Below are 18,739 nucleotides of genomic sequence, written 5' to 3' on the forward strand. Positions count from 1 at the left end.
ATAAAAAGGGACACTGGCATTATATAAACAGTTCATTTTATACACTCTGTTCAATTCTGTCATTTAGAGGTTTTGCGTTTTATCTTTTTCCCAGTTTCTTGTGAGTCAAGATTTATCAATTAGAGGTTGAAAGAATTCACTTGTATTTCTGAGTATTTTACTTGTATTTTACTTTAGTAAAAAATGGAAAAGACTGAATACAGAAAAAAAAATCACCACAACTCAACTGTAAAACCCTGATTTCAAGTGAATCATTATATTATATGCATACCAAAAAAAATCTACACAGATATGACAGTCAAGATAATTAAGATACATGGCTTTCACCCTCCCACTAGACTAGGAACTGGCAGACTAAATTAGACCATAAATAGAAACGAGATTGTGTCACACACCAGAATAAGCATTAAAAAAAGAAATGCCTTACCAAAATTGTAGTGACAACTACTGTTCTATTCTCAATGGCTGAAGTGTCATTTCCAAGTGTAGGTTCATGCTGGATCAAAACTAATTTATCCATGTCATTCCAGTAACCAACCTGCAAAACAAGATGTATATAATTTACAGCAGAAAAGTTTACATTCTCTACAATTACGAATATAAATGATTATAAGAGCAACAGACTGATCTGAAGAATCAAAGAAAATGCTGTCATGCTCATACCCAGGTGGTATGCATCTAACACATTGGGTGTAGTATCTTGCACCACTTCTGCACAGTTGGACATGATACCACTGCCACTCAGCTGTTCCTGAATGATCTGAGCTACTTATTACAACCAGACACACAATTTAAATCCCATTTTCACTAGTTTGATGCCTTCCTGAGACATAAATGAGATATGATAATTTTTTCTTTGCAAGAGAAAATTTTCATTCCTTAATCCTCCACATCATCTGAGGTCTTAGATGGAGGAGCGAAAGACACTTGGATGACAGTTTTGCAATTCAAATGCTTACCTCAGTTCCCTGCTCCGTGATGGGCCTCTCAGGAGACCCCAGCCCAGGGACTTACACGCGGCTAGTTCCACCTAACTGCTGGCATTGACCTTTTAGTACCTACCTTAGAAGCCATGTTATTAAAGTTTTCTTTACACTCACTGACAGACAGGCACCACCAGACAGTGACTCAGCTCACACAGAATAAGTACTCTTCATAGAAAAGCGCCTGCTTTCCCCATTGACTCAAAAGCATGGTGAGAGTAACTTCACTTTAAAAATATCTCTGCTAAGTGCCTAAAGGGACATGATAAAAATTAGGTTTTCCTCTCCCTGGAAGCATTTAGGCTGCCATGACTCTCCCCAGAGCAGCCTTATGGTGACACAGCTGTCGTTTTCATTGCTGGCAGTAACCAGGGCCAGGTTTGAATCACTAGTTCTTGCATTCCCATTGAGAGAAAAATCCCACCCTCCCTTTTCCCTTTTTTGCCATTCTCTTTTCTGCAACTAGATCATGGTTATCTGTGGATCCTCTGATAGGTTCCTGGGGAATGGCTGTTCCTCTGACCCAGTACTGACAGCACTCAGCTCCATGTCAAACAGACAACAGGAACAAAAACATGTCAGTAGAACAGTGCTCTAATCCCAGCCAAAGGGGCTCTCCAAGCTGCTGAGAACCTCATGAATTAAGAGACTGATCTTTTTCCTCAGGAAAGATGCAGACAGCGGCAGTGATTTTGAAAGGTTCCTATCAATTCAACCTGGCACAGCTCACTTTCCAGAAGCACCTGGGGACCAGTCAGCAGCAACTGCCCCTTCCCTTCACCCTTGATCAATCAGGAGTTCATGAGACCAAGAGCTGGGAGAGAGAAATGCTTTGTCCATCCTACCAGAAAAAGAAAGGGAATTTTAGCAGAAATCCCCAGTGTAACTTCAGCGCAAATGGACAGTCTGTGCCTTGGATGGAAAGACCTCAGTATGATGGGAACTGGCTAAACTATTAGATCAGTTATACAGCCAATATTGTTTCTAACATTATTGTGGAACCAAACTAAAATTCACCATCACACAGGATTCTGCCTCTACGATGTGGAAAAACATCAACGATGTGACATGAGAGACTAGAAGTGCATGGGAGTGATTTTAATTCCTGGTCTTATATAAAGAACCCTGTATATTCTTAAACCAGCCAACCTTCCTCTTAATTTTTACATTTACTGTTTCATTCATTTCCTTTTTTGAAAAGAAAAAAAATAAAATATTGAGAGGCAAGTCATTTCAGGAGTCCCTAGAGCAGTGTGCAGAAATACTCACCACAGAGAATTACAAATACATGAAGTGATTTATTATGTGTGAGTGAGATTGAATACAAGTGAGGATTTTTTGGGTTTGTTTTGGGTTTGTTTTTTTTTTCCTATTAGTGAAGCAAACAAGCACAAACTCTACCTGATCAGAACTTCTGTCATACTTAGTTGAATGTTCCTTTTCTCTTTGCAATTGCTGTACAGCACAGGAGCCTTGATTTAGGTGTCTGCAGCTAACAAGAAGCTTCAGCATTGCTGTTAGAATGGAGAGGAAGTATTCTTCTAAGTAAGATGCACTTACAGGTATTGTTTTTCATCCTGACAACCAGAGTCACAGATACAATTGATAATTGAAAATGTCAAGTTCTTGTCAAAAACTGCGACCAGCTAAAGGCAGAATATGCACACCAAAACCTGTCAGTTTGGGAAGCTCATTATAGTAGAGAATGATTGCTTTCTGTTGTGCAATTCCTTGTTGCTGGAAAGTTCAGAAGGAAAGCAGAAAATGAATGATGCGTTGTGTTATAAAAGTATGTAGCATATGAAAATGCAGACAGAGATAGAGGAGGTTTTTGAGGAATGGCAGGCATTTTTAAAAGGAATTTTAGTTTGTGTGCAAGGCCGTGAGCTTGCATGTGTACATCTCAAATCTGTGCTAAAGTAACTACAGAACTGGATTACTGCATAAATATACAGAAGATATATCATGACACTTGCGTAAGTATATAGATTCACAGTCACAGTGGGAGCACTAAATAAAAATATACTTTCTTATAAATACATCAAATCCCTAAGGAAAAAAATTCCTCAAAGGATAGGATTGAATTCAGCAGTTAAAGTATATCCAATTCTATCTGGATTGCAACTGGAATGTACAGCAGTCACATACACTTATGCAGAGGTTGAATTTGTATTTTAGGAAACAACATTTAAAAAAAAAAATTCAGCCTCAAAGTAAGTCTGTGGCAGGTTTGTCATTTGGATGAATACTGCTATTTCTGAAGGCCTGTGTGCCTTGTAGCAACCACTGAGGTGCTCCTGCTGAAGCACACAAGTCACTAAAAGCAACAGAACACTCAAAATTTTGGATAATTAATTTCATGTTAGTTGCCCAAGCTGGAATATAGAATCCAAATCCTAGACTGTCTTGTGCATATACATGCATATACGTGCATATATGTGTGTGTATATATATATATATATATATATGCATATAATTTGTTTACTTTTTTTCTTGGTGACATGATGAATGGTGAATGAGAGAATCACAGAATGATTGGGGAAGGAAGGGACCACCTGCTGCACAACCTAGAGCTAGTTGCCCAAGACCATGTCTGGATTGCTTCTGAATATCTCCAAGGATGAGGACTCTACAACCTCCCTGGTCAAGCTGTGTTAGCATTTGGATACCTTCAAATTATGAAGTGTTTCCTGATGTTCAGAAGGCACCTTCTGTGTGACACTTTGTGCCCACTGCCTCTGATCCTGTACGTAGGCACCAATGAAAAGAGCTTGGCTCAATTGTCTTTGCACCCTCCCGTCAGGTATTTGTACACATCAGTATGATCCCTCTTGAGTCTTTTCCAGGCTGAACAGTTCCGGCTGTCCTAGAAGAGGCACTCCAGTCCCTTCATCATATTTGTGTTCCTTTGCTGAACTCTCTCCAGCACATCCATTCATCTCTTGTACTGAGGAGCTCAGAACTGGACACAGAACTCTAGGTGTGGCCTCACCAATGAGGAGAGGCAAAGGATCACCTCCCTCAACTTGCTGCCAATACTTTGTCTAATGCAGCCCAAGATACCATCTGCTTTTTTTGCTGCAAGGGTACATTACTGGTTTATGTTCTACTTGGTGTCCACCAGGACCCCCAGTGTCTTTCTGCAAAGATGCATTCCAGCTGGGCGGCTGTCAGCATGCACTGGTTCCTGGGATTGTTCCTTCCCATGTGCAGAACTTTGTAGTTCTCCTTGATAAAATTCATGAGTTTCCTGTCAGCCCTTTTCTCCCTCTGGATGGCAGCACAACCCCCTGCCATATCAGCCACTCCTCCCAGTTTGGTGTCATCAGCAAACTTGCTGGTGGTACATTCTGATCCAGATCCAGATCATTAATGAAAATGTTAAATGGGACTGGACTCAGTTTTGACCCCTGGGTTACTGTTACTGGCCTCCAATTAGATTTCAGACTACTGATCACCACCCCTTGGGCCTGGTCCTTCAGCTTGGTTTCAAACTACCTCACTGTCTGCTTATCCAGCACATACACAAACAGCTTCTCTAGGAGTCTCCCACACAACATACTGTCAAAGACCTTAGTGTAGTCCAGGTAGACCATACCTACCACTCTCCCCTCATCTATGAGACCAGTCACTTTGTTGTAGAAATTTATCAAGTTGACCAAGCATAACTTCCTGTTGGAGAATTCGGCAATGCTAACTACTCGTGATTATTTTCTTGTTTTTAATGTGCCTGGAAAAAGTTTCCGAGAATAGCTGCTCCATCACATTCCCAGGAATCTACATGCAGTTCCCTGTGTTCTCCTCCTAGAATAAACAAGTACTTCCCTCCAGTCTTGGGGCTCTTCTCCCAGGTGCCATTATCAACCAAAGATTATTGAGAGTGACCACACAATGACATCTGCTACCTCCATCAGTACGTGCGGGTGCACCCCATAAGGTCCCATGGACCTATGTATGTATGTCCAGTTTGGTGAAGTATTCCCTGACCTAATCATCTTCCATCAAGGGTACATCTTCCTTGCTTCAGCTTTTCTCTCTTGTCTCTAGGACCTGGGATTCTCAAAGACTAGTGAAGACTGAGGCAAAGAAGGAATTCAGTACCTCAGCCTTTTTCATGTCCTCTGTACTGAAGTCCTCTGTCTCATCAAGCAAAGGGCCCACATTTTCTCTAGTTGTCCTTTTGTCACATGTGTCAGCTCTTCTTACCACACCTGTGTAAGCTCTTCTTATCAGATTCAATTCCATTTGGGCTGTAGCTTTCCTAACTTCATCCCTGGATGATCAGACAACGTTTCTGTCTTCCTCCAAGGTTACCCATCCTTGCTCCCAATCTCTGTGTGCATACTTTTTGTGTCTGAGTTTGGCTAGCAGCTCCTTGTTCATCCATCCTAGTGTCCTAACATTTTTTACCTGAGTTCTCATTTCTTGGGATGGAGTTCTCTTGAGCTTGGAGAAGGCAACCCTTGAAAATTAAGCAGGTATCTTAAGCCTCTTTTACCTCTAGGGCCTTACCCTTTATCTTCCAAGCAGACCTTTGACCTTCATGTCCCCAGCAAGTTCCTTCTCGGTAAGTAGGAGGTCTAGCAGCGCACCTTTCGTTGTTGGCTCCTCTATATCTTGGAGGAATAAATCTTGTCAATGGACTCCAGGAACCTCCTGGACTGCTTATATCCTGCTGTGTTGTCTCACCAGCACATATTAGGGTAGTTGAAGCTCTCTACGATGATTAGGACCTACGAATATGATGCTACTCCTACCCGTCTGTAGAAGGCCTCATCCACTTGTTCTTCAGGTATCCTAGAGCAGACACCCTTTAAAATACCACCTTGACCTGTTGTCTCTTTAATCCCAGCCCATAAACTCTCAACTGGCTCCTCATCCATCCCCAGGAAGAGATCCATGCATTCCAGCTGCTCTCTTATGTAAATGCAGCCCCTTCTCTCATCTTTCCTGCCTGTCCTTCCTAATGAACCTGTATCCTTTGATAGCAACACTCCAGTCACAAGAGCCATCCCACTACATCTCTGTGATCCTTCTCACACCCTTTCCCCCCACCAACAGGTTTTGTTATTGTTCTGCAGATAAGAACCAAGTGCTGCATAAATGACCCTAATATGAGCATTGGCTATTGTTTCCCTTTACGAAATTATATGGAAGCCTGCCTCTGACTAGCTGTGCCAGTTTGCAATGCTCTCTTCACATCCTTAGAGCTGTGTGCAACAAAAATGACTTTTCTGAAGATTAGAGGCATGGTTTACTCTGACTGGAAAGGCTAGTCCTGAGAAGATATTGCTGGATGACTCATAAATCACGTTACATAGGATGCGAGAAAAAGACATTAAAAGCAAAGTCCTCTTAGTTCAATTAAGTATAGCCGTTTCTCACATATTTTATGGGGTTTGTCAGGCTAGAGTACAGAATTGGTCCAATGACCACATATAAAATACTATGTAATACATGAGAAGTAAATTCTTGTGAGCAGCCAGATCTGTCAAAGCTGTCACAGCTTGTTATATCAGACAGGTAATGGCTTAAGAGTGGCAGAGAGGTATGCCTGAAAAGGTAAGAAAAGCACCTTAGGATCCCAGCACAGCACAGACATAGCTCCTCTATTTGCAGCCACATTCCCCTTAAATTGCAGGCAAGAAGAGAGGGTGGGGGCAACTCTGCAGTGGGGCCAGCCAGACACCTCTCTCATAACAGATGACAAATACTGTAACAGAAACAGGCCACTTCTGTCAGTTTGCTGCCCAGCAAATTGCCTGATGAGTTAATGATGTTGTGACCTAATTAGTCACATCTTTTCCACCTTGCTTTTCCTCCTGTACAACTGGGAATAGAGGATGGAAAGGTCATATTTCACCACTTGCCTTTGATGCACCCCAGCCACCCATACACCCTCCTGGCTGCTGATAGTGCAGTGTGGAGCCAGGAAAGGAGCAGGAGTGGCAGCAAGGTCAGACACATTGCCTGGCAGGAGACACTGGCTTCCCAGGAGAGAAGGAAGACAGATTCACCTTTCCCAATTTATTCTTCAGCCATCTGTCATACCTTCCAAAGGCAACTGCACCAACAGCACATGGTTTGCTTTGGTCTACCACTCTATTCTGTGATATACTGGCAATTTTTCATCCCAATGTGTAATACTGCTCAAAGTCTGTGGTTTAACACTCTGCCTCCTCATCACTGTGATATGTAACTGTCTTCAAGGTTACACAGTTCACCTGTAGTACCATTTCTTGGGTTTGTCACCTGTAGCCCAACAGCAGAGGACTGCTTCCTGCAATTCTGATTGCCTTGGCCACTGAAGTGGCCATGATTCTCCTGTTCAACATCAGCTTCTCACTTTTTTTTTTGTTCTGATGACCTCTCCAACAAAACAGGACACTGTGCTTCCAAAAGAAATAAAATCCTTGAGCCTGAGTACATCTTCTGCTCTTTGTTTTATATACTATAGAAAATGGAAAAATTTCAACACAGAAGAGAAAGGGTTAACAAAGTACCCAGGCTTATCTTTTCAAAGTGATTAGGGTGAGTGATATGCTATGTGCATTCAGACACAGAGGATCTGCTTAGACATATTAATGTGCACTTGCTTAAATTGCTTACAAGCAGCTAATCAAACACACAGGATAAGACACTGCAATTAATTTCAGAAAATATAAGTATTCAGGGGATTGTTTCTTCCTCCTTTCTCCTCTTGTCTCCTCTCCCCCTTAAAAGACCTGTGCTGGTTACAGCCTATGATTCAGGTTTACACAGAACATACAAATTACCCCACCTAAAAATACCAGCAATTTTCAAGACAGAAATCTTTGGATAAGATACAAGAAATATCTATTCTTCAGAGTTCTGACCCTTTTTCATTACCAGGCAGCCTAGCAACATGCCATCCAGCTGGTTTTCATTAGTATGCCTAACTGACTGACATCCACCACTCCAAGATGCACACTTGTTTTTGTGCTCCCCATTTGTTGCACTGAATCACAGTATCACAGTATCACAGTATGTTAGAGATTGGAAGGGACCTCGAAAGATCATCTAGTCCAATCCCCCTGCCGGAGCAGGAACACCTAGATAATGTTACACAGGAATGTGTCCAGGCGGGTTTTGAATGTCTCCAGGGAAGCAGACTCCACAACCTCCCTGGGCAGCCTGTTCCAGTGTTCCGTCACCCTCACCGAGAAGAAGTTTCTTCTCAAGTTTAAGTGGAACCTCTTGTGTTCCAGTTTGTACCCATTACCCCATGTCCTATCATTGTTTGCCACTGAGTAGAGCCTGGCTCCATCCTCGTGACACTCCCCCTTTATATATTTATAGACACTTATAAGGTCACCCCTCAGTCTCCTCTTCTCCAAACTATAGAGACCCAGCTCCCTCAGTCTTTCCTCATAAGGGAGATGCTCCACTCCCTTAATCATCTTTGTTGCCCTTCGCTGGACTCTCTCCAGCAGCTCCCTGTCCTTCTTGAACTGAGGGGCCCAGAACTGGACGCAATATTCCAGATGGGGTCTCACCAGGGCAGAGTAGAGGGGAAGGAGGACCTCTCTCGACCTACTAACCACCCCCTTCTAATACACCCCAGGATGCCATTGGCCTTCTTGGCCACAAGGGCACAGTGTTGGCTCATGGTCATCCTGTCGTCCACTAGGACCCCCAGGTCCCTCTCCCCTACACTGCTCTCTAACAGGTCGTTTCCCAACCTATACTGGAACCTGGAATAATAGTATCTAGTGGAAAATACAGTTTAAATCTGCTTTCACCAGAAATATTATCCATGTATTCAATATATCTTTTTAAAATTAGACAGAGTGCAGATTAATATGTCTGCATAATCATTTCATCATAGACAACTCATATGACATCAGAATAGTAAATGCTCTCAGCACATACCTTACGAGGGCCTGTATTTTTCAGCTCAAAGACATCCATGGTGTAGTTGACTCTGCGACCATAGTGGTCAAACTGAACATTTCCTGTCAATCCTTGTATTCGAACCTATAAATGGAAGAGAAAGTATCATGAAGACCCAACCTTATATTCTTTATTCCAAATGTCACAGAGCAGTGCAAGTTGCCCTGGCTATGTCCTTAGATTACTGTAACAACACTACTGCGGAGTAGTCAGTCATTATAAAGCAATATGTTGGCTACTTTTCCTGTGTATTTTTTTTTCCTGTTACACCATGCTCAAAAATAGGCTTAGATATGCCAGTATCTAAGTGCTAACAATGACACACAATGGACCTTTTCTTGCATGCTATCATGTTCAACACCTTCCAGCTTCAGGTCCTAAAAAGAAGTTTTTTACCATTGTCACCACTCCTGCAGAATATTTTGGATCACATAAAATAAACTCAAAGGATGACTGGCCTGAGCTCATGTATCTTTTTAGCTCACACTTTGGTGGATTACATGTACAAATTGAGTATATACTGCTCATTAAGGTAAAGTTGACAGCAACCACAGCCTCAGCAAAGCAGTTTACTATAAAAGAAAATGGGCGACATGCATAGGGCCTGAAAAGAATGTTTCCAAAGCTTCAGAGTGAAGGACAGATATAAGATTGGCTGTGGCAATTTTCCACCACCTGTGTCTCAGCTGAAACCAGAACTCTATTTTTTCTGTCAGTGCTATACTGCTTCACAAAGGGATACCCAAACTGTGGTCCTCATCCCAAAGAAGTCATGACCATACTGTTTCTGGTTTTGATTGTATCAGGATCTGGCCATCCAAACCTCTTTGGCCAGGTTCAAAGGCTCATGCTAGCTCCCTGAACACAGAAGCCTGACTTCATGTTTCTCTCAATTGTCACAGATCTATGGGTCTGTACAGAGTATGTGAAGCATACAAAATGCTTTATTTCTCTCCCTGAGAGTCAGGATGCAGATTAAAACCAGTTACTCTTTCCCTCTGTGCATTTCTATCTTTGTGGATTTTTCTCCAGGACTCAAACCTTGGCTTCCAGGCACAGCGCTGCCAGCTCTGTCAGCAGTCACTTCTCCTCAGCAATTTCTCCCGAGTGGAGCCTGCTCATTTGCAATGATTTAAATTCTACTGCAGGATTTTGATTTTCTTACTGCCCTATTCAAAGGAAAGGCTAAATCATCTTGACAGAAATCTGGAACTTTCTAGGCATCCATATTCATTGGGAATTCAAAATCCTGTCATTAGAGAAAAATACCTCTCATAATTTCTTTTTAAAGAAAAAGAATACTACCTATGTGATTTCCCTGGGAAAAATCTGCTTTTAATCAAGACAATAGAAACATATTTGAAAGGTTATATTATGGGACCTTAAAAAGGCTAGGAGGATTAGCTAGTTTAATAAATGGTTAGAATGGTGGTGCCATAGTCAGGGGTTTGGGTATTTAGAACACAGGACTTGATTCAGGAGGCCAGGCCTACTGGGGGCTGGTGGAGCTGGTCAAGGGGAAGAGCAGTTTTTGTAGGAGGCTTGCCAGACTGGTCAAGGAAGCTTTAAACTAGATGTGTTGGGGGTGGGGGGGAGTCATTCCATCCCAACACACCCAGTCAGTTGCCAGAACCTATAATAAATGCTCAGAGCAGTGCAGAGATATTCCAGCCGCTCCAGCCAATGAGCTGGCTTCATTTGGAGCTCGGCTCAGATGCCTCTATACAAACACCCATAGCATGGGGAACAAACAAGAGGAATTAGAGATGCGTGCATGTCTATGGGGATATGATATCATTGGTATCACAGAAACATGGTGGGATGGCTCCTATGGCTGGAGTGTGGGAATGGAAGGTTACAGGCTTTTTAGAAAAGACAGGCTCAGCAGGTGGAGAGTGGGAGTTGCCCTTTATGTTAGGGATAGGCTGGAGAGTATGGAACTGTGTCTGGGGACAGGTGAGCAGTCAACAGAGAGTTTGTGGGTCAGGGTTAAAGGAAATATAGCTATAGGAGACATTACTGTGGGGATCTGTTACAGACCGCCTGATCAAGGAGAACCTGCGGATGAAGCATTCCATAGACAGATAGGAAAAGCCTCACGCTCACAGGCCGTTACTCTCATGGGTGACTTCAACCACCCTGACATCTGTTGGAAGGACGGTACAGCCCGGCACAAGCAATCCAGGAGGTTCCTCGATTGTGTGGAAGACAACTTCCTTCTGCAAGTCATAGAGGAGCCGACAAGGAGAGGTGCCATGCTTGACTTCGTGCTCACCAACAGGAAAGGGCTCGTTGGAAATGTGACATTCCAGGGCAGCCTTGGATGCAGTGACCATGAGATGGTCGTGTTCGAGATCCTCAGGACAGTGAGAAGAGCGTGCAGCAAGCTCACTGCCCTGGACTTCAAAAGAGCAGACTTTGGCCTCTTCAGGAACCTGCTTAGTAAGGTTCCATGGGATATAGCCCTAGAGGGCAGGGGGGCCCAAGACTCTTGGCTGATATTCAAGGATCACCTGCTACAAGCTCAGGAGTGTTGCATCCCAACTACAAGAAAGTGCAGCAGGAGGGCCAGGAGATCTCCTTGGATGGATAAGGAGCTCCTGAGGAAAATTCAATTGAAAAAAGAGGCTTATAAAAGGTGGAAGCAAGGACAGGTGGCCTGAGAAGAGTACAGGGATGTTGTCCGGGAAGCTAGGGACCAGGTTAGGAAAGGTAAGGCCCAGTTAGAATTAAACTTGGCTAGGGATGTTAAGGATAACAGGAAGGGATTCTACAAGTACATAGCAAATAAAAAACAGACTAGGGACAATGTAGGCCCCTCTGGAAGCTCTTGGGAGAACTGGCTACACAGGATTTGGAGAAGGCTGAGGTTCTTAATGACTTCTTTGCCTCAGTCTTCACAGACAAATGCTCTGACCACACCACCCAAGTCTTGGAAGGCACATGAACAGACTGTGAGAATGAAGACCTTGCACCCACTGTAGGAGAGGATCTGGTCTGAGATCATCTTAAAAATCTGAACGTGCACAAGTCCATGGGAACTGATGAGATCCATCCACGGGTCCTGAAGGAGCTGGCAAATGAAGTTGCTAAGCCACTGTGCATCATATTTGAAAAATAATGGCAGTCAGGTGAAGTTCCTAGCGACTGGAAAGAGGGAAATATAACCCCCATTTTCAATAAGGGGAAAATGGATGACCTGGGGAATTACAGACCAGTCAGTCTCACCTCTGTGCCTGGCAAAATCTTGGAGCAGATTCTCCTGGAAGGCATGCTAAGGCACATGAAAATCAACAAGGTGCTTGGTGACAGCCAGCATGGCTTCACTATGCGGAAATCCTGCTTGACCAGTCTGGTGGCCTTCTATGATGGGGCTACAGAACTGATGGACAGGGGTAGAGCAGTTGATGTCATCTACCTGGACTTGTGCAAAGCATTTGACACTGTCCCACATGACATCCTTGTCTCTAAATTGGAGAGACATCAATTTGATAGATAGACCACTCGGTGGATAAAGAACTGGCTGGATGGCTGCACACAAAGAGTTGTGGTCAATGGCTCAATGTCCAGCTGGAGACCAGCTGGAGTGGTGTCCCTCAGGGATCAGTGTTGGGACCGGTCTTGTTCAACATCTTTGTCGCTGACATGGACATTGGGATTGAGTGCGCCCTCAGCAAGTTTGCCGATGACACCAAGCTGTGTGGTTTGGTTGATACGCTGGAGGGAAGGAATGCCATCCAGAGGGACCTTGACACGCTTGTAAGGTGGGCTGATGCCAACCTCATGAAGTTTAACCATGACAAGTGCAAGGTCCTACAGCTGGGTCAGAGCAATCCCAGTCACAGCTACAGGTTGGGCAGAGAAGAGATTCAGAGCAGCCCTGCCAAGAAGGACTTGGGGCTGTTGGTCGATGAGAAAACGAACATGAGTCGGCTTCAGTGTGCGCTTGCAGCCCAGAAAGCCAACCGTATCCTGGGCTGCATCAAAAGGAGTGTGACCAGCAGGTCAAAGGAGGTGATCCTGCCCCTCTACTCTGCTCTCCTGAGACCTCACCTGGAGTATTGTGCGCAGTTCTGGTGTCCTCAACATAAAAAGGACATGGAACCGTTGGAACAAGTCCAGAGGAGAGTCACGAGGATGATCAGGGGACTGGAGCACCTCCCATATGAAGATAGGCTGAGAAATTTGGGGCTGTTCATGCTGAAGAAGAGAAGGCTGCATGGAGACCTCATAGCAGCCTTCCAGTATCTGAAGGGGGCTTATAGGGATGCTGGAGAGGGACACTTCATTAGGGACTGTAGTGATAGGACAAGGGGTAACAGGTTAAAACTTAAACAGGGGAAGTTTAGATTGGATATAAGGAAGAAGTTCTTTACTGTAACGTTGGTGAGGCACTGGAATGGTTTGCCCAAGGAAGCTGTGAATGCTTCATCCCTGGCGGTGTTTAAGGCCAGGTTGGACAGAGCCTTGGGTGAGATGGTTTAGTGTGAGGTGTCCCTTCCCATTGCAGGGGGGTTGGAACTAGATGATCTTAAGGTCCTTTCCAACCCTAACTATTCTATGATTCTATGCAGCTATACCATTTTCCTTAAATGACAATATCTGTACATCCAGGTTATATGCAAAACTAACAGATAAGCTCACCAATTCAGTCAAGGAAAGCCCAACTACCTTAATAAAAATAATAGAAGTTTCAAATAGTAGTAGCAGCCCTCTTTCTTCATTCCAATTTATAAACCAAAACAACCAGAACAGCCCCAGCTGTTTACAAACGACAAATGAATAACAAGCTTTCCATCTCTCATTACTACCCTTGTGCATAGTATCTTCCAAACCATATCTTGTACAACCTCTGTCCAATATTTAAAAGATGACCAGAATAAAGCCTGCCCTTACCTGTTTTAATGTCCTCTCCATATCAATTCCTTGACCCCATGGGGCTGCAGGGTTAGCAAGACAATCACCAGCATTTCCTCTCCTTGAAATATCAATTTTCTGCCTTCTAAGATTACGGAAAGTTTCAGCCATCACAAGCACTCCATCGTATGTTAATGCAGATGTATACTAAATAGATGGACAAACACACCACTTCAGCATTGGCATGTCTTTACAAAAATGATCTGTCTCAGATATTTATAGTTTGATTCATTGTGCAGCAGTTTCTGCACCTTCATTTATTAAAAAATTCTCCTCAAAAGCAAAAGTAATTTTGACTAAGGTAGAAATGCTGGTCTGAGAAGAGTATATTTCAGTAGCTCCAGCTTTGAAACTGTATTTCTTAAGGGAGAGAAATCTACCTCTGAAGAGTTGTTAAAAGAACTGGAAATACTTAAGGTTTGGTTTTTTTCCAATTGTCTTATGTGTTAAGGCATAATCCCACCCATCCAAGTTACTCAAAAGAAAAGAAAGGAACACTAATTCACTGAGAAAATATAAATGCAAAAAATGCATGGCTAATGAGCAGACATCCGGGCTATTGGAATTGTTAAGAATGATTAAGAGTATCTTATCTCCTATCAGAAAACCTGTGTTGGCTCTCCGAATGATATAGGGGAGTGAGGGGTTTATGTTTCTACACTAACTACAGTAACTGCTTTAGGTTGAGAACATGCCAAATGAAATGTGTAAAGCAAGTCTTCAACAGATATTAGCCTGAAGCCACATAAACAAAGGGACATTTTCTCAGTATGGTCCTCTGATGAACATACTGCACATGTGAAGTTGTTCACATGCCCAGGGCTGCTATGCATATGCCCTGGAACTTCGTAAGTTTTAGTTCACTTATTAAAATCTAATTTCCTTGCCTTCCTTTGTCTTGTATATTATAACCTCTTTGGGACACTGTTTATCGTTGTAATCTCAAATTTTGGTTATCCATAGGTGAATTATGTGCGATCTAGATTAATCATTGTATGACATGGTCTAGTGGGAGGTGTTCCCTGCCCATGGCATGGGGGTTGGTACTAGATCATTTTAAGGTCCTTTCCTTCCCTAACCATTCTATGATTCTCAGAAGAAGGCAGCACAATCCTGTTCATGCGGCAAGGAGTCATATAGACTAAATTGTTCCTGTCACCTCTACGTGGGGATATCTGCACTCCATAGCCCAGAGCATCTTTGGTTTTGTTTGTTTGTTTTTTATCTTCAGACATAAATTTCTTTAATATTCACTGAATTATGTAGCTATGCTTTGTATCTACGTTGATACTTTCTCTAAATTCTGCTAACACATCAATCTCCCAGCCAAAGGAGGGCTGACTGCTTATCTTTGCACACTGCCCAGCATAAAGGATCCCATTTTCAACAAGGTTTGATATTCATTAGTACATATAATACCAGAACTATTTTGATGAAATCATATTTACAACTATGCTGTGATGTGCCTGCCAAGAAAATTATAGGTGAGAGATATTTTGTTATCCATCTGTGAGAGATTAAGAGAGAGGAACAGTGGGATGTAATTTCACTGTAAGGTTGTGCCTGAAAGTGATCACTACACCAGGTTTTGAGGTGGACAGGATTTCCAGAGGAAACTCCAAATGAAATTTCAGGGTAATAAATTTACAATTGCAGTTATATCTCATTTACAGAAGAGTTCAGCTGTCTGGAAAGCTCTGCACTCTAAGTGAATCCAGATAATTAGACTAATTAATGTAAGACTGGTTGAAATTAAATTGTCAGTTAAGCTTTTGACCTTTAATTCCTGTCAGTAAAGGGGTGAAGTTGGAGAATACGTAACAAAGGACATAAAAACACATCAGTGAAAAGTGTTGCAGTTTGCGTTTCTATCATACAATCATAAGGATAGACATAATTATTAGCAAGTATTAGTAAGATCAACTGCCTTCTCTTCTGCCTAAATATTAAGGTATTCATTTATGTATTCAACAAAGTTAATCAGAAATTAGAACACTTAAGTGATAGAACATTTGGTAGTGCTTCAGCCAGTACCTTTGGTGGGGTCTCAGATCCTGGGTATTCTCTCTGGTCCAGCTTCTTCCAGCGCTGCATCAGCTTAGCTACCATTGGGGTACTGAAATCTACCAGCTGAAATCCAGTTACATTGGCTCCTCCATGCATAAACCTCTCCAGAGAAATATCTTTGAATCCCTAGAAAACCAATTTAAGATTTTGTTTGTCCTTGCACATCACTGTGGGTCCAGTCTGCTCTAGGCTAACAAGGCAGCGTAAGAGTGTACAGCATCAGGTTTCCATTAGACACTAATGTTGAACCTTTGTTGATGATTTCCATTGTGTAATAAAGAATGAAACAAAACCAAGAAATAAATTTCCAGCATTATTGCTAGTGTGGTCTTACAGCTAAGCAACACATTGCTGGGAATGGCAGACAGTTTTTGAACAAATGCCTTTGGCGAATCAATTGAAAAGTGCCTGCAGAATATTAAATCCTTAATCCAATTTCCATCAAAACCCGCAGATTTGAATGAGCACTGCACTAGTGCTTTAACCAATATATGCCTGTTTTTTGCATGTTCGCGAAATGAACAAATATGTAAATAAGTTCATTCCAGGATTCATTGTTTAGGCTGAAGGTGTCTGAGATAACGAGGTAATGTAGTAGACACTAGAAAGCAGATACAGTGCATGAGGATCTCACCATTAGTGAAAGGAAAACCTAACATCAGAATCACACTTTGATGAAATTGGATAGTGGTAGCTTTCAGATCTGCTATATATGTATTGAAATCCTAGAGTGACCCACAATACTGAAAGAAACAATAAAGTACACATGCTTCCTGATTTACTAGTTTCTCAGGCTAATTCGTTCAGCATATATGAAGACAAATCCTTTAGTAAAATTTGCCTTTAGAGACAAAACTGAACTTCAAGAAACTGCATAATGTAAACCGCTAAAGCAAGCTAAAAAGCTAGCATGAATCATTCTGCTCTTTCCTAGCTGTTGTGTTTAACACTAGCTCAGAGCTATCTTATTTTTATTTTCTTAAATTTCTCTGATTGGCATTTATCCGTGCAATCAGACATGTACTGTCACACTTAAAAAAGGAAGACTGGGGGGTTGTGAGGGAAAGTGAATTATTGACCCAATATCCCAGGGAAAAAAAACCACAAAACAAAAAACTGTTAAAGATCGAGATTTGATTCATGTCTTAAGGGATACTGACAGAAAATATAAAAGGTGACAGATCAGGAGGCTGTATTACCCACATTATTGAACAGCCAGCAGATATCAACATGTACCCCTGCTGAAGCAGATGGGTAGATATGCCTGTCTCCACTGTATATCCCACTAGCAGTTCAGGTTTCTTGTATGCAGCAACGATTTTATATGGGAAAACTTACTTGGGGAACTATAAATTTGTGAAAATCTAATTTGTAAGACCTAAGAGAACAGACATATCTCATTTAAAATGCCTGAGGTCTTAAAAATAATCTGAAGTGATCTTGAGTTAAGGTACAAGTACAGCAAAGCACAATAAATATTTCATGTCAACTAAAATTCCTTGAGGGAGAGTAAAAAGAAAACAATTTAGACCATACGCTAGACCCTGTCTTATAACCACTGTTCTTTGCCAGGCAAGTATTTGGGTTTAAAGAATAGGATATTTTAATAATAAAATACTGCATTTACTCTTTCTGTTTTTTTTCCCTCTCCCGAACATTATCTGTGTGAATATACAGTTTAGACTTGGAATGAAAATACTGAACTAGCAATTTGACTTGAAATAGCTGATTTTACAGCAAAATGAATGTTCCTTGGAGAATGTAGAAAAGTTACTTTGAGAATTGTTTTGTTAGTAATACTAAAAAGATGAGTCAAAAATCGTAGTGTGGTTCTGTAAATTCTAATTCAGCCACCAGATACTCTTGGCAGTCCTTTGTGCTACATTGATTTTGATAAAATTTGAGAGAAACCTTGTGCCCTTCTTGTCTAGATGGCTGTAACAACAAAACCAAGTTCTTTCACGCACCATAAAGAATGTATTATGTGCAACCACATATTAATGACAAATGGCAAATGTTGTGTGAAGTGCTACAACTTCAAAGTAAAGCTGAGTGTTTCACCTACAGAGCAAGGGTATAATTCTAGAAAAGTATCTTACCAGGTTGGCAACAATATAATGGTATCCTTTAACATGCTTTCCCACGCTCACAATCTGTGGGAGAGAAATGAGAAAAGAAAAAAACAACGTCACACTGTTTTCTCTAGGAAGGTGTTTTCATAGCCAGATAGATACAAATCACGGAATATGTAACATGTAATATGTTGATAGCCTTTCTCTGATAAGATAGCTATAACTTTCCAGGTGCTTAATCATAGGAAAAAGAAAATGAAAATGACTAAGTAATGAACCCGTAATCTGTCTTCCATATGATCGAAAATGTAACAGTAGTATAGCATTTTATCAAATAGAGCAATTAACTATGGGATGAAAATTCATAAGGAGGAGATCATACATGGTCAAACATTAGCTAGAATGCCTACCTGCTGATGTTCTTTGCATTTTAAATAAATGAGGAATTTCTGAATCAGACTGGGTTTTCACCTCTTAGGATGAAAGCTGTTTGCTGTTGAGACGGTCACATACTATGAGTGTTATACATCAGTTAGTGATACGCTAAAGACTTTGGGAGTTGGCATGAGTGGGAACAGAGCAAGAATGGGCAGCAAGGCTACCCTTGAGTGTTTAACCAAAACATAACACCAAATGCTGCAAACAGGCGACAGCCATGATGTGCAGCCACTATAGTCCTGATATGGCAAGATCAGCAACAGGGTTTAGACAATATCTATGTCAGCCTGCGCCTTGTATCAATATTATTGCCCTTTCTGTGATGGAATGCATTTTATTTAACATGCT

The 18,739-nt window shown here is 41.9% G+C and overlaps 1 protein-coding gene across 12 annotated transcripts in view; it reads right to left on the minus strand.

Annotated features, from left to right (window-relative positions):
* Positions 1 to 18,739, minus strand: part of GRIA4 (glutamate ionotropic receptor AMPA type subunit 4) — a 220,903-nt gene that overhangs the window by 60,929 nt on the left and 141,235 nt on the right. For all 12 annotated transcript variants that reach the window (XR_008970970.1, XM_057399750.1, XM_057399756.1 and 9 more), the window contains exons 5-9: positions 17,981 to 18,034; positions 15,849 to 16,007; positions 13,794 to 13,961; positions 8,877 to 8,981; positions 428 to 538 (exon numbers count right to left, since the gene is read on the minus strand). Coding sequence is in view for 11 of the 12 variants with exons in the window: in XM_057399750.1 (XP_057255733.1) it covers positions 428 to 538; positions 8,877 to 8,981; positions 13,794 to 13,961; positions 15,849 to 16,007; positions 17,981 to 18,034 (597 nt within the window). In the remaining variant the exon portion in view is untranslated. The remainder of the gene's footprint in view (positions 1 to 427; positions 539 to 8,876; positions 8,982 to 13,793; positions 13,962 to 15,848; positions 16,008 to 17,980; positions 18,035 to 18,739) is intronic.

The sequence above is a fragment of the Pezoporus wallicus genome, unplaced genomic scaffold, assembly GCF_028554395.1.
Source record: "Pezoporus wallicus isolate ANWC-B61680 ecotype Strahan unplaced genomic scaffold, APGP_CSIRO_Pwel_v1 scaffold_6446, whole genome shotgun sequence".
NCBI lineage: Eukaryota > Metazoa > Chordata > Aves > Psittaciformes > Psittacidae > Pezoporus > Pezoporus wallicus.